Source organism: Eucyclogobius newberryi, unplaced genomic scaffold (assembly GCF_026437365.1).
Source record: "Eucyclogobius newberryi isolate DKJ021-1_F unplaced genomic scaffold, fEucNew1.0.hap1 SCAF_11, whole genome shotgun sequence".
In the NCBI taxonomy this organism is placed as follows: domain Eukaryota; kingdom Metazoa; phylum Chordata; class Actinopteri; order Gobiiformes; family Gobiidae; genus Eucyclogobius; species Eucyclogobius newberryi.
In genome coordinates this window covers 31635646-31649223 of record NW_027315735.1, presented here as the reverse complement: position 1 = coordinate 31649223, position 13578 = coordinate 31635646, and the positions used below count along the sequence as shown (strand labels likewise).

The 13578-nt window shown below is 42.1% G+C and overlaps 2 protein-coding genes across 3 annotated transcripts in view; both read right to left on the bottom strand.

Moving 5' to 3' along the window:
• Window positions 1–2728: 2728 nt before the first annotated feature.
• On the bottom strand, window positions 2729–5630 carry LOC140347477 (N-acetyllactosaminide beta-1,3-N-acetylglucosaminyltransferase 2-like). Its single transcript, XM_072433917.1, has 2 exons — window positions 5568–5630; window positions 2729–4639 (listed from the first exon to the last, which is right to left on the bottom strand). The coding sequence occupies exon 2, from the start codon at window positions 4634–4636 to the stop codon at window positions 3215–3217; it is 1422 nt and encodes a 473-aa protein (XP_072290018.1). The 5' UTR covers window positions 4637–4639; window positions 5568–5630; the 3' UTR covers window positions 2729–3214.
• Window positions 5631–12424: 6794 nt separating this feature from the next.
• Window positions 12425–13578, bottom strand: part of LOC140354717 (pro-neuregulin-2, membrane-bound isoform-like) — a 69974-nt gene continuing 68820 nt past the window's right edge. For both annotated transcript variants that reach the window (XM_072439909.1, XM_072439910.1), the window contains one exon: window positions 12425–13545. In XM_072439909.1, the coding sequence (XP_072296010.1) occupies window positions 13135–13545 (411 nt within the window). In that variant the 3' untranslated portion in view covers window positions 12425–13134. The remainder of the gene's footprint in view (window positions 13546–13578) is intronic.

The following is a 13578-nucleotide window of genomic DNA, read 5'->3' as shown; positions in this document are numbered from 1 at the left end:
AAAGAAGTGTGCAAAATTTGTATTTGGAAAAAGTACTGCATTTGTGTAAAAGTACTACATGTGTGTAAGAGTACTGCATGTGTGTAAGACTAGTACATGTGTGTAAGAGTACTTATTGTGTGTAAAAGTACTTTAAGGTCACAAATATGACTCTAATGACTACTACATGTGTGTAAGAGTACTTTAAGGTCATACATATGACTCTAATGACTACTACATGTGTGTAAGAGTACTTTAAGATCATAAATATGACTCTAATGACTACTACATTTGTGTAAGTACTAATTTGTTGAATTGTGAATGTGTTGAAAGTCTTTTGAAGTGTGGAAGGTTGAATATTTGTTGAAAAACTGAATTGTGTTCAATGCCCCATTCATTTCAATGGGAAAACGTATTGATACTTTTGCAATTACTGCAAAAAGTACAAGTTGTTCAAATGTCAAAAGTAATAGCAGACGTTAGACAGTGAAGAGGTATAACTTATTGAAATCAGTTAAAGTCTTAAGGAATTGAAATACAAGAATAAAATACAGCAGAACTAATAGTGTCTGCTTTATGACGCAGACACTCAATAATAATAGTTAATAATAAATGTATTGATTTTTGTGATAGTTCTGTTGTCTCACTTGCAGCAGGAGAGGATTTATTAAAAAAGGAAAAACTTAAATCTGTTTTCTGGCTTACAAAGGGAGGATCAGCAAAAGTAACTAAACACACCACATAATATCTAACTGGGTTTGAAGTACACAACTTTTTTCTGATAAATTTGTGAAATTGTGTTTCCGCCCCAGAAACAGTATTGTAAAAACACAACTTAGCGACAAGAATCAGACTACTGACTGCACGCTGTCTTCATCTATTTAAATTAGTTTTTTAACCTGCTTTGGTACTAAAACAATATAGTTTTTGTCTAAATAAGTGTGTAGGATCGTACCTTCCGTTTCTTTAAATTGGCACCTCGTTGGCAAGAATTAGTAAATGTTTTTTTTTGTTTTTTTCACACCAAAAGTTGTAGAGACCCAAAGAAATCCGCAGGTGTTTCTCCTGAGTGTGAAAACTAAAACCTCAGGACAAAACCAGCTTTAGAATGGCTGAATACAAGCGATGTGCCAGAGGGTTTATGAGAAGGATAGGAACAGGTTAGACCTACAGATACATATCTACATCCTCATTTCACAGTTTGAAAATCAGGTGCTACAGCTGTAACGTGAGTTATGAAACCTGCAGTTACACAATGAGCAAATGCCTGATTGAACCTACAACTTTTTACAATGACAGGAGCACTAACCACTCTGCCACAACAGTGCACCCTTGGTTCTTTCACAACGACATATTTTTAATCACCATGAAGTTTAATTTGCAGTCATCTTACCTATTTGTCCCTTTTCTCTTTCCTTCCTTGTTAAATCGTTGGTGCCAGGCAATTTGGCAGGTGCTTGTTCTTTGAGGGTGTAGTCCCTGTCACACACAAAGTCGTTCTAATCCAATGAATCGCTCTGTTGCCGGGCAGTGAGTCAAATGGTCAGAAGCCTGTCGCTAGAATCTGGTTTGACGAAATGAAAAGAAGTTTGTCATCTTAAGTTCGGGAGCATGACCACGCCCTTTTCACAGCCCTTCCTGCGGCTACACTATTCAAGCATCCATCAATGTCACACACACCGGTGTTCATGACTTTTGTGCCCCTCCCTCCCACCCTCTCTTCCAATCATTCTAATTATATCTCCTCGTTGGGGGTATCGAGGCCCCGGGAGCCTGCAGCCCCAAAACGGCATCCATTTCTGTACATTTGTGTTGTTCATGTTTCTCGTATGTCAATAAACACTTCGTAGCTGGGGTCGTGGTCCTTGCTAGTGAACTCAGAGTCATTTGGAGTCATTTGGGTGAGATACGGGAGCACACTATGGACTCATTCTCTGCTTTTGAAACTGCTTCAACACCTGACGGGATTAAACGGGTGTTTCAGCCGTTTATCACGGGCAAAATGAGGCTAAGTAAAGAAAAGAGGGGAAACGGCTCTCTAAGTGATGTCGGGTCGGGTTTTACACTCATCCACGGGTCCTGCAATTTATTTCAAATCACCCCGTTCCGTCCAATAAAAAGGTTGCGTAGCTCTAAACTGGTGAGAACATGTAGGATCTGCACCTGAGAAACTCTTTGAATACGTCAATACTTTTACGTAAGTAGAATTTGTTATATTATACTTTTACTCAATTTATTTTTTCTTTTTATTTCGTATCCGTACACTTACTTAACAAAGATCATCACTTTTGTTTGTTGCCCTTGCATGGGGATTAAGATGAGAGACGAATGCTTGTAATGGAGTTGGACTGGAGTCACCGGTTTGACGGTTCACAACAATGTACTATAATTAAATTCACTTTTGTCACTGTCAAAGTCAACAAATCTGCTAAATCTTTAGTTTGTACTTGAAATCTAAAAGTAGAAAATCACATAAATAGAAAACTTGATAAACAACAGGTTTTCACAGACTTTGAGATCACACACAGTTAAAATGATGGTCTTTAAATAAGCTGCTTCGGAGTCTGTTGAGGAAAATAACTGTTGTGTTGAGTTGAAGTGTCCTTTATCTCCATCTGCCATTAGCAAACAAGCTAGCAAAGCTCTGCACAGTCGGAGAAACAATTTTGTGTATTCAGTGTTGCACATAATTCTGCCGCTCAGTCTGAATGACGAAGGACATTTTCAGTGTTTAGCAGTTGGTGCATAACCTCTGTTTGTCTGTTGTATTCACGGGGAAAGATCTGGAAAAGTGTAGACAGACACTGGAGATCATCCTAATGATCCTTTATTACAGTGAGCAACGGAAAAACAAGGCATGTGCTCTGTTAAATAGAAGAGAAGTTGTTGTTTTGCTCCAGCGTTTCCCTGAGCTCACTTGTAGAACCTGAAAAACTTGATTGCGCCATTCAATTCAATTCAATTTATTTTTGTAGCGCCTAAAATAACAACAACGGTTGCATCTGAGGCCCACAGTAAAAATGAATCAAGCAATGTCTGTGGTGGCGAGGGACGATGTTCCAGGGTCCTCTGTCCTGTTTCAGCTGTTTGTGTAGCAAAATATAATGAATCCACACTTTTTGACACAAAAAACAAACCTAAAAGTAACCTTCAGGCTGAAGGTGGAGACACTGTCTTCCAGTAGCTATTGTTCAAATGGATTTATAAGATCTTCCTTAAAAAGTGAGGTCATGAGTCACCACACATGCTTTTTTATCCCATTGGTGACTTTAGTGCCCCTGGTGGTGAGTGAGGGCACAGTGGCGTTGGCACAGAGCTCAGTGTTGGCGCTGTCCCAGAGCTGCAGCATGTGTGTGGGGCTGTGTGTGTGCAGCAGCAGCACTCTGCGGCCCGCACAGGGCTCCTCCTCCTGCTCTTTAGTCCACTTAGAGGGGAAGAAGGCCGGGTGATGGTCGGGCGACACGTTCAGCCGAATCATACACATTCCCACGTAAACCTGCTCAATGGGGAACAGGTGCACCCTGTTAGAAACCTGGAGCAGGCGCCCGAGCAGCAGAGCGGACGACACCCGCCCCGCCCCGCTGGCGTACAATGGGTACGAGCCTCTGTAGAAGCTTTCCGGGATAAACTCCTGTGAGTGCGAGCTCCTGCTGGGCTGCCCTCGGACCTCCACATTCCCCATCATGAAGTCCTGCAGGGGTCTGTGGGCCCGGGGCCCGTGCAGCTGCTCCAGTAGGAAAGAGACCAGAGCTGGAGTGTTGACAAACACCTCATCGTCCCCCTCAAACACAAAGGTCGTGTGTCCACAAGTGTCTCTGAACCAGCTCCAGAACAGCAGCTGCTTCACTGTCCCGTTCAGAGAGTTGTCCCACACGTCCCACTGCAGGAGGTCTCCATAATGTTGGCTCTCCAGATGCAGGAGTTCAGAGGAGACGTCCCTTAGGTCAGAAGACGCTGTGCCCAGCAGAAAGAGCCTGCGCACATAAGCCCCCCGGCCCCCGTTCATCTGTGTGGACACCCACCCCGCCTTGCCCCAGCTCTGCCGGATGGCCCGTCTGTTCCTGTAGTTGAGGGCCGACGTCTTGATAGCCAAGAGCAGCAGGGCAGGTGCCGTCTCATGTGTGTCCCCGGCGCCACACTGGCCCCTGGGCTCCAACAGCACTGGGTACTGCCTTCTGCTCATGGAGCTCACATAGTCCTGCATCTGCTCTGGGAGTGTGAAGAGGCTGTGTCCCCCAGGGCCCCTGAGCCCAGAGAGAGAGTGAGAGAGCAGAGAGGCCCCCACGAGGTCTGAGGCTCTGTGTGAGGCCCCCGGACGCAGGATGGGGTTGAACTGAAGGTCCACCGCTTTTTGGAGCTGGTTCCACAATGCAACTTTATCACCTTTGTCCCAAAATGATTTGGGTGTAGATGAGTATTTTCCCGTCTTGATGGCTCCTGGAGCGATGAAGTGGTCTTTCGGGTCTGGAATTCTTTTTTTTACCACAATGTCAATATCCTCTCCCAGGTTGTAATGTAGATGAACGGACTCTGTGGTCTGTTTTCTCATGGCCAGAGTCACCATGACGGCTACGTAGAGGAAGAGCAGCAGCACACAGAGGCAGGACGTGCACACACAGATCAGACAGTTCCTCCAGCGACATCTGATCTGCGCCATCACCTAAGAACACACAGTCATTAACATACGCCCCACTGACAGCTGGGAATTAAATGTATTCAAGCTCATGATGTTATCCAGCTGCTTCGATAAGTCAAGTGATGATGGACATGTGTCGGTCACTTGGGAGCCGACGTGCCAGACGGCGTGTAATCCCTCAGTTGTCCAGGTTCCATCTCCAAAGGGAATGGAAAATAATTCAAATTTACTTTATTTTAACTTTTGCTGAATGTTTGACTTTACTTTCTGTGTCCTGCTCTCTGCTGTTTACATTAGGCGCACATCGGTCGATCTTTCAGACTACCATCAGATTACCATCTCGAGACCCAAGCACACAATGTAAGCATGAAATACTTTTACACGACGCGTTGGTGTTTGTGAATAAATCAACATTGTTTGAAGTCAAATCAGTACTTATTGTATCTGAGGACACAAACGTAATGCTTAGAAAAAGTCCGTCACGTCAGCGTCGATGGAAAATCAGGGATAATCTGAATCTATTCATGTGCATATAACTGATGTAAATACGAGTGTTTACTTACCATTAGTATTAGTATTATTTAGTCTTATGCTAGCTATTTTTACTTTACTTTATTCTATTATTATTTAATTTTTATCTTTATCTTTTTATTTTATTTATTTTTTCCCCTCCATTCCCTATTAAGATATGAGAGGAATTTTGTTAATAAGAGCTTTTCGTTTTCTTTAGAAGAGTTCTTCTATTAAGAGTGTTTATTTTTATTTTTTTAAACTTCCTACGTTACGTTTTCTGTCCTTTCCTTCTGTATCCACTGCGTTGTAACACCGAAATTTCCCCATGTGTGGACGATAAAGGATTATCTTATCTTATCTGAGTCCATTTACCATCAATCAACATGGAGCAAACACATTATTTAATTTGTCATAATTGTAAATAGTTTTGTGTTCTTACCTGGTTTGATGTGTCACTCGCACAGTTCCTCTCGTCTTTCTGCGGCTGAAGCGTTGACCACCGTCACAGAGTCCCTGCTTTAGTTTCTGTGAGTCTTTCAAGAGGATCCAGTCAGACCAGACCAGACCTGTTGTGACACCTATGGAAATGCCTCTCTTAAAGGCGCAATGGACGATTTTTCGGCGTTTTGAGAACGCAGGTGGAAGTGCGCATGCGCACTCCCCCGTGCGGATTGATACAACACACACGTGTGTTTGTTTATTAGCGCAACGGAGCGCATCGCATCGCTCGTCTCCCGTAGATTTCTGTCCACTTCTGCGTCAGCTCGAACTGTCTTTCTCCGTCTTCATTTTGCCCCGTACACTGAGGGAACTATATTATGATAGATCCATGCGCTTAGGCACGCGGAAACGTGGGGACGAGCCTGACGCGGCTGCAGGTGAGCGGTAGGTGCGTTTTATGATTGATACGTGGCAGGACAAATGATTTATCCACGCCACGAGGAAATAAGATAAAAAATTTGCTGAAAAAAATCGGCCATACCACCTTTAAGTACAATCCCTGCTCTCTCTTTACAAGACCAAATCTATACATTTCCAGACACCACACATATTTTCTACATTAGTATCGACTTGTTTTGCTGGTTCACAGGTCTTTCCACCACCATGTACTTCAATTGACGTGAGGAGATTTGAAAATGTGCACTGTCCTTTTTTTTGTTTGAGCATTTCGTCAACTAGAAGTCTTATATTTTATTTATCTTACTACATTAACGAAACCAAACTTATATATATATATACATTCTCTTAATCTTAGTCTGTAAATGTAATTTTCTGTCCATATTTCTCAACTTGTGGCAAAAGTTTGAGTTTTCTATTGTCCCTCAACCCTCCCTCACGTCGCATTGAATTGAATATATAAGTGAAACATGTACAATGCAATGGCAATAATCCAGCTACATTTAGATTCAGATTATCCATATTGTGGCATCAACCGGGTCTACGGGTAAAAATGTACGTATTTCTCTATAACTGTAGGTGTAATATGGTAGACTGTCCCTGTACAAATAAAACACCTCTTGTCTCAGAGAACCACAGTTACAATGGTAACCTTCTGAGTTTGAGATCTGACATTAGCGGCGACCGTCTTCACTCACAACAGACGACAGGACGTGTTCAAAGTGGTAGGAATAGAGTTTTATTTTCCATATGAAGGGGTGGATTTTTGGATCTTTCTTCTTTTACAAGTCGCAATGTTTTCTGGTAAAACTTGCAAAAAATCTTCTAGAATATTCCAAGAAGAAGAGGAAGAAGAAGAAGAATGGACATGAGAGAAGGAGGGTTTTTTTATTGCTGAATGTCAAAATGAGGACACAATTAATTTTTATTTTTTTATTCATTGTGTGGAAAAACGATTTTGCTTGCTGCTTTTTCCATGCACCCAACTACCAGTTCCACTAGACATGCAGAGGACGAGAGAGGGGTAGGAGTAGGTTAAAAAAGACAAACTGCTCGACAAACACAAGAAGAAGTAGTGGAGATGTGTGCTTCAGTTGTGTGTGTGAGACCAGGTCAGCTGACTAAAAGCACACTCCATCCTCACTCTCTCCAGCTTCTCGAAAAGTAAAGCATCTAAACTAGTCAGTCATTTGTGCCTAATAATAATAATAATAATAATAATAATAATAATCTTATGTGACTCCCCCTATTTTGAGTTGAACATTTAACGTGGTTCATGCGTTTCCTGTGTCGTTTCAAAGCAAAAGTCGACACAGCTTTTCAAATCAAGAGCGATTCAGTCCAAACCCTGTGTGGTAAAAGAGTAGCTCCGTCGCTTTGTCACTCCGTCAGAGGCTGTGAATAAACATGGACAGTATGTTTTTTTTCTATTCTTAGATGTTAAGAGTTTTTCTGCCTTTGTTTCCTTTTTGCCGAGGCAACGGCAATTACACTGCCCCTCAAAACTGCCTTAGCTGCATCCCAGAGAAGAGTGGTCGTTTTCCTCTCTCAATGTCATTGAATAGATGAACATTAAATATCCAAAGTGTGGTTCTTGTTTCTGTTCCAGATCTACACTGATGTTTTAAAGGGGACATATTGTGTCAAATTTACGTCACACATCATTTTCTCACTCAAACTTATAATTTGATTGATTCATGCAAGTGGAGTGTCGAGGATAGAACGACAGAAAATCAGTTTTGAACAGATCGATGGACCCGTTTCTATCAACCGATGGCTCTTCTAATTGGCCCCCTTGAAGTCTCAGCCTGGAGCGCCACAATCACAGAGTTTAATTTTTTCTTTAGCTATGTGTTTTCACCTCCGCATCGTTCATAAATCTTCCATTTTGAGCCTATTCAGTTTAAAATATCCTCTTCGTTTGAAGATTATGCCACAAGTTCCAGCTCTTTTCGAACTAATACAATACTACAACTAACATCAAAACTTGAAAAACTGAAACAATCGTATACGTTTGACATATTTGGGCCTTTTCTTGAATCGTTTTTGAATGGCCTTGATCTATGACAGAACTCGTACTGTCATTTTGTGTTGAAAATGACGTGATATCATCATTGCAGTGTAGAAATCTGCATCGAGTATCAAACCTTTTCCTTAGCGTTGAAATACATTTAGACATTTTAGGATTTGGATCTTTTAAAGTGTCAAAACACCATTTTCTTTTAACAGACAATACATTTTTTAACTTTGAAATCCTTTCAAAACGGCAATTTTTACATGATCTTGTAGACAATATATCTGCCGCCTCTCGTTTGCTAACACTGACGTCAAGTTCACTCCTGTCCATGTCGATCACAGCCCACGGCGAAGACCACCCGGCTAAATACACGTGTTTGAGTGTTTGTGATTTCCCAATGTGTTGCTGTTGATGCTTCTGAGGTCAGTAAACAGGAAGTAAACGTGAAAGGAGATTCGGGAGATGTGCGGTGACAGGAAGGACGGAGACAGACACGTAACGGATCATCCAGTCAATATGACCAAGCAAAAGTATCTAGAAATATATCAAAAAGCAAAACAGAGGATGCAGTTTTTTCAGTTAGCATCGTTAGCATCGCTAGTGCCGTTTGTGAGCCGAACAAAACCTCTTATAAACAGCTTTTCCCATTGATACAGTGTGAAACCATAACTGCAAGAAGGCAATAGAGATTCAGGATTGAGAGAGAAACAAAGAGAGGAACCAGGACATCTTTGAGCAGAAACGTAAGACCCTGATACCGTACCTGAACGTGGGGAATCTTTCATCAACGCAGCGGTTGTCGTTAGCCACATTTCCACGGGACAGTGCAGTATAGGTCCAGCCATGAATGACAATGACGCAAAACTTTTATATTTTGAGTTTTATATTACATTTATTCATTATTAATAACTGTTACTAAGTCTAATCCACTAAATATGAGCCGAGAAAAACTGCGATTTGTGTTTTGATTTAAAGGACACATATTAGGCTAAATGGACTTTTCTGTGCTTTTAACCATGTTCCACCATTGTTCCCGCATCAGAAACACAGCTGGAGGTTGTGTTTAGCTTCATTCACGCTTGTTTGATGAATCCTGTTTCCTGTCCTCTCCCCTCCGAGCATCAAAAACACTCCGTTTTGATTTTGGCCCATCTGTGATGTTAAAGGCAGAACTCAGAGATTTTTTGCACCGTTTTTAAGTCTGTGAATTAATCCCAAGTCCATAAATCACGATCTTTACAACTGCTGAATTAGCATGAACGAGGGAGACAAGTTTTTATTTATCTTCTTTGTAATTGCTTCTGCTGCCAGGAGATGGAGCCAAACGTCAATTACTGGCATGAGTGACATGAATTATTCAATTTATTTATTTTTTTAAGTTCTAAAACATGAGATGCCAAAGTAAATATTATTATCTTAGTATTTAAGAGCATGTTTAAAGGCTAAATAATGCATAATATTTGTCCTTTAAGCTGCATTAGTTTCCTCTTATGAGTAAATATTGTTTTTCTCCACATAAAGTGTCTTGCAGATGCCAAACTTTGTCAACTTTGAGGTTTTTTTTAATGTTTTAATGTGAAATTTGAGGTTTTGAACATGGTTTACAAACTACAAACGGCAAATAAAACTTTTAGTTTAGGGGAAGCAGTTTTTTAAGACCCCATGAAGACATGAAGAATATTTTGTACAGAATATTATGTAGGACTTTATATTATTTCAATAAGCCTTTGAAATGTGCTACTTGCGACATCAATAATTGTGACTTTTCAATACAATCGTAAGAACAAAATCAGGTAAATTTTTGGAAGGAATACTGTACACATCCATCTAATCTATACTCCAAAAATCTAGCTCTTTATTCAGAAAGTTTGATTTCACAAACTGGAGGAACTCTGGCCGTGAATGAAGGCGAATGACAGACTGTTCGCTCGTGTCGACGACTGCGAATCGTCGTCAAATCGCGGCGTTTCTTCCCACAGCGGTCGCGACGCTGACGTTCCGTACAACAACCCCCAGGTGCTGCTTTACTCTCGCAGCTCTGGACCTAAAACTGCAGTGCGCCGCAGAAATGTGACCGTTTCGACCGCGCGCACAATGAACCCTTTTGACAGAACAAAGACAGCAGTATCTTTTCCGTCAGTCCCCCAAAGCTTTCTTCCACGAATGACGATGTAGAAATCATACGAACTCAGGTGGACTGGGCCGGGAGGGGCGGGGATGTGCGTTCGGAGGCGGAGTCTTTTGGCTGATGCGATGGGAAAAGTCCTGAGACACAGTGCGGCTCTAAGCTGCTGGCATAGGAAACGGCGAGGGCAGTCGAGAGGCCAGAGGCTGAGGCTGGGGGTTTTTAACTGGTTTTACGGACTCTGGCCAATCGCTGCTCCGGGAGGGCGGGACTAACAGTGCAATGGAGCCTGTGGCGGCGAGGGGATCGAAGGGGGCTTCGTCGATCGCCACGAGGGCCCGCGCCACGACGGGGCTGTGTCCAGAATCACTCACTCGCGAAGCCTGGACCGCGCGCAGGGTTTTACGGGACGGAGATGTTGTGTCGTTGGATTTAAAGTTGTGATTAAAGGGCTCGTAACTGTTTTTTAATTAAGATAAATGATTTTCATATCGAGCATCGTGAGGTAAAAGCAGCTAAATAAGAGATGAACTGAGATATCTATTATCAGAGGTGGAAAATGCTTAGTCACATTTACTAGTGTTTTAATGAAATCGTACTTAGTTTTCCATATTTTCACGTAATATTTGTCAGTGTAGCAGTGTCCTTACTTCAGTTCTTCCCTCTGTGAGTAAATGTACACGTGACAAAAGAGTTATGTTGACGATATTAAAGGATTTGGACATTTGTGTTTCTTGCTCCATCATTTCAGTCATGTTTGTGTCCATCCTTTAAAAAAACAACAACCGATTTTGTGCATTATTTAATGTTTTGTCCTTCAAATTACATCAAGACAGTTACTGATGTTTTTACACTTGGACCACAACTTTGTTCTTTCACTTGTGTATTATTATCATTATCATTATTATTTTGAAGTGAATGTACTCGTACTTTAGAACAGATTTTGGCCACTCCTCCCGCCTCTGTATATAATCCATGCATTATACAAAGCGTTTTATTGGGTATTAACTAACACTGAATCAGCGACTTCACTAAGAATTGTGGAAAAACACCTGCCCGACACTAGGACTGAGCGATATAGACGAAAATGAATATCTGAGTATTGTTTTTGCTTTGTCGCTACAATGATATTCAGACTATATTCTACCGTCGCATCATGACTGAGCTCAAATGTGAAAATGTGTTTGTGGAGATTCAACTATGGCACAAAGCACGAACGGACCATAAAAATAACCACAAAAGTGCAGAAATATCACTTTTTGTGGTCATTTTTAATAGATCAAATGACAGACAATACTCGATAGTCAAAATTTGCATATCTCCGAAACAATCATTTAGATATTTTCAAGTATTTGTCTTATATTCCACCTCTACCAGACGCTATCCGACTCTGTGCATTATCATTAGTGACAAAACCTTTGGGATAGTCTTGTCTAATCTCACTTGCTTTTGTTGTGGTGCCGTATCCGAGCGACAGAAAAGTGGGCGGGGACATGTTTCTGACTCATGGTACAGGTCTTTCAACTGTTAAACGTGACAAAAGACGTCAGACCAATCAGTGATCAGGGAGTTTCTCTTGTTATTTGAAGTATGTGGACGTATCTGTTTTGGCTCTAACTGTGATGTTTCTGACAAACATTGGTGCCGTGTTTAGGGCGGGGCAGTTAGACGACTTTTGTTCGAGATGCAGTCATTTCTAAAGGTCAAAGTGCGAGTGTAAAGTCACCTCTGTCAGTGCGAGCGAGTGGTTTGGAAAGGTCATTTTAACAAGATAAAATAAAGTAGAATCCAAATTGTGATTCAGTTGTTTGTTTTATCATCCAGGCCAAATTGTGGTTTATTTAATGAACGTTTTATACATAATAGGACAAGTTACTAAACTAATAAAAACTGCATTGTGACCTTGTAGTCACCTTTGAACTCGCATTTATGTGCAGTGTCTCTATAGTGTGTTTATGAACCCGATGCTGTGTCCGTGATGAAGATGAATGAAAATACTAGAACCAATATCCTATATAAATATTATCTTGAGGTGCAGTAGGACAAGTACTACAAGTATGTTTTTCACAGGGATTTGTAAATTTATCTTTGTCCAGCCAAATCTAGAAAACTACTCTAAAAACGACTTAGTATGAAGCCAAATAGTTTTGTTTGTTTGTCAGTTTGTTAAAGAGATTTAGAATATTTAATACATAAAATATAACATTATGTTCCTGACATTACAGTTATTTATCCTTTGACGTTTGAAGTGTGGACAGCTACAACCATAACTCTGATGCTCTTGGGGAAAAGTGGACCGCGATAGAAAATCTGTATTTACCCAATTAAATCATGTTGAATCAAGCCATACTCTGGTTTCAGTGAGTGATTTCAGACACAACCTTTGGTCTACACATAAAAACGGACCGACTCCACAGCTCCGTAAACCTAAGTGAAACATGAGCGACAGGCAGAGGCGTAAATCTATGTTCATTTGTGACGTGTGACTCCAAATCAGCCGCTGCACCTGCACCTGGGGCTGCAAGGACAAAACCATGTAAACTGACAGCTCTGACACAAGGGGGCGATATTGCATGATCAGAACAGAATCACAGTTCCAAAAGAGGAAGATCCCAAACCAGAGCAAAACCAACGCAAGAGGAGGACCAGGGCGGGACTCTATAAAAACCAGGAGTCTTCATAAGAAAGGCTAGAAAACTCAATGGGACCTCCGACTTCAGCATACAGCAAAAGGCACCACAATATTATTCTAGTTATCTAACTCGTGAAAAAATTGGCACGTAATTCTCTTATTTTTTCATCTCTCATAATGCTGTAAATCAAAAAACTCGACATATAAATATCCCCCCTTATAAAAAAAGTCTTTGCTGTTAGCTAGTAGACAATGAAAATAAATATTTCCTTTGTTTAGAATATCTGTCTGTTATACAAAATAAAAATATTTCTCCTAGTGGTGATGGGCGGGGCTTAGAGGGGCATGTTGTCAGCTTTGGAGCGGTGTGACTGCGAGCGTCCGGGCCGACTGAGCCCGCGGTGAGTCCGAGGCTCCGCGGGCCGCCCTGGGTCCACACTCATGTTCTGCATACTGAGGAAGGGCGTGCTCTCGCCCTCCTCCTCCTCCTCCTCGGAGCCGCTGAAGCTCTGGGAGCTGTAGTCCCTGTAGTCCTGCAGGCCGGCCCGCTGGGAGATGTGTCCGTTGAGGCGGTTCCTGCGCGGCCGGCGCCGGCTGCGGATGGGCTCTCGGGATGAAGCGTACTCCTGCGTGGTCTCGTACGCCTCCTCGTCCGGGACGTGGTACGGGCTGGAGGGCAGGCTCCCTGTGCTCTCCGTCAGGTACGGCCGCCGGGGCCGCCGCGGCTGTCGGTACAGACTCGTGTCCTGTAGGGGTCAGCAGAGAGGAAGTAACAGAAC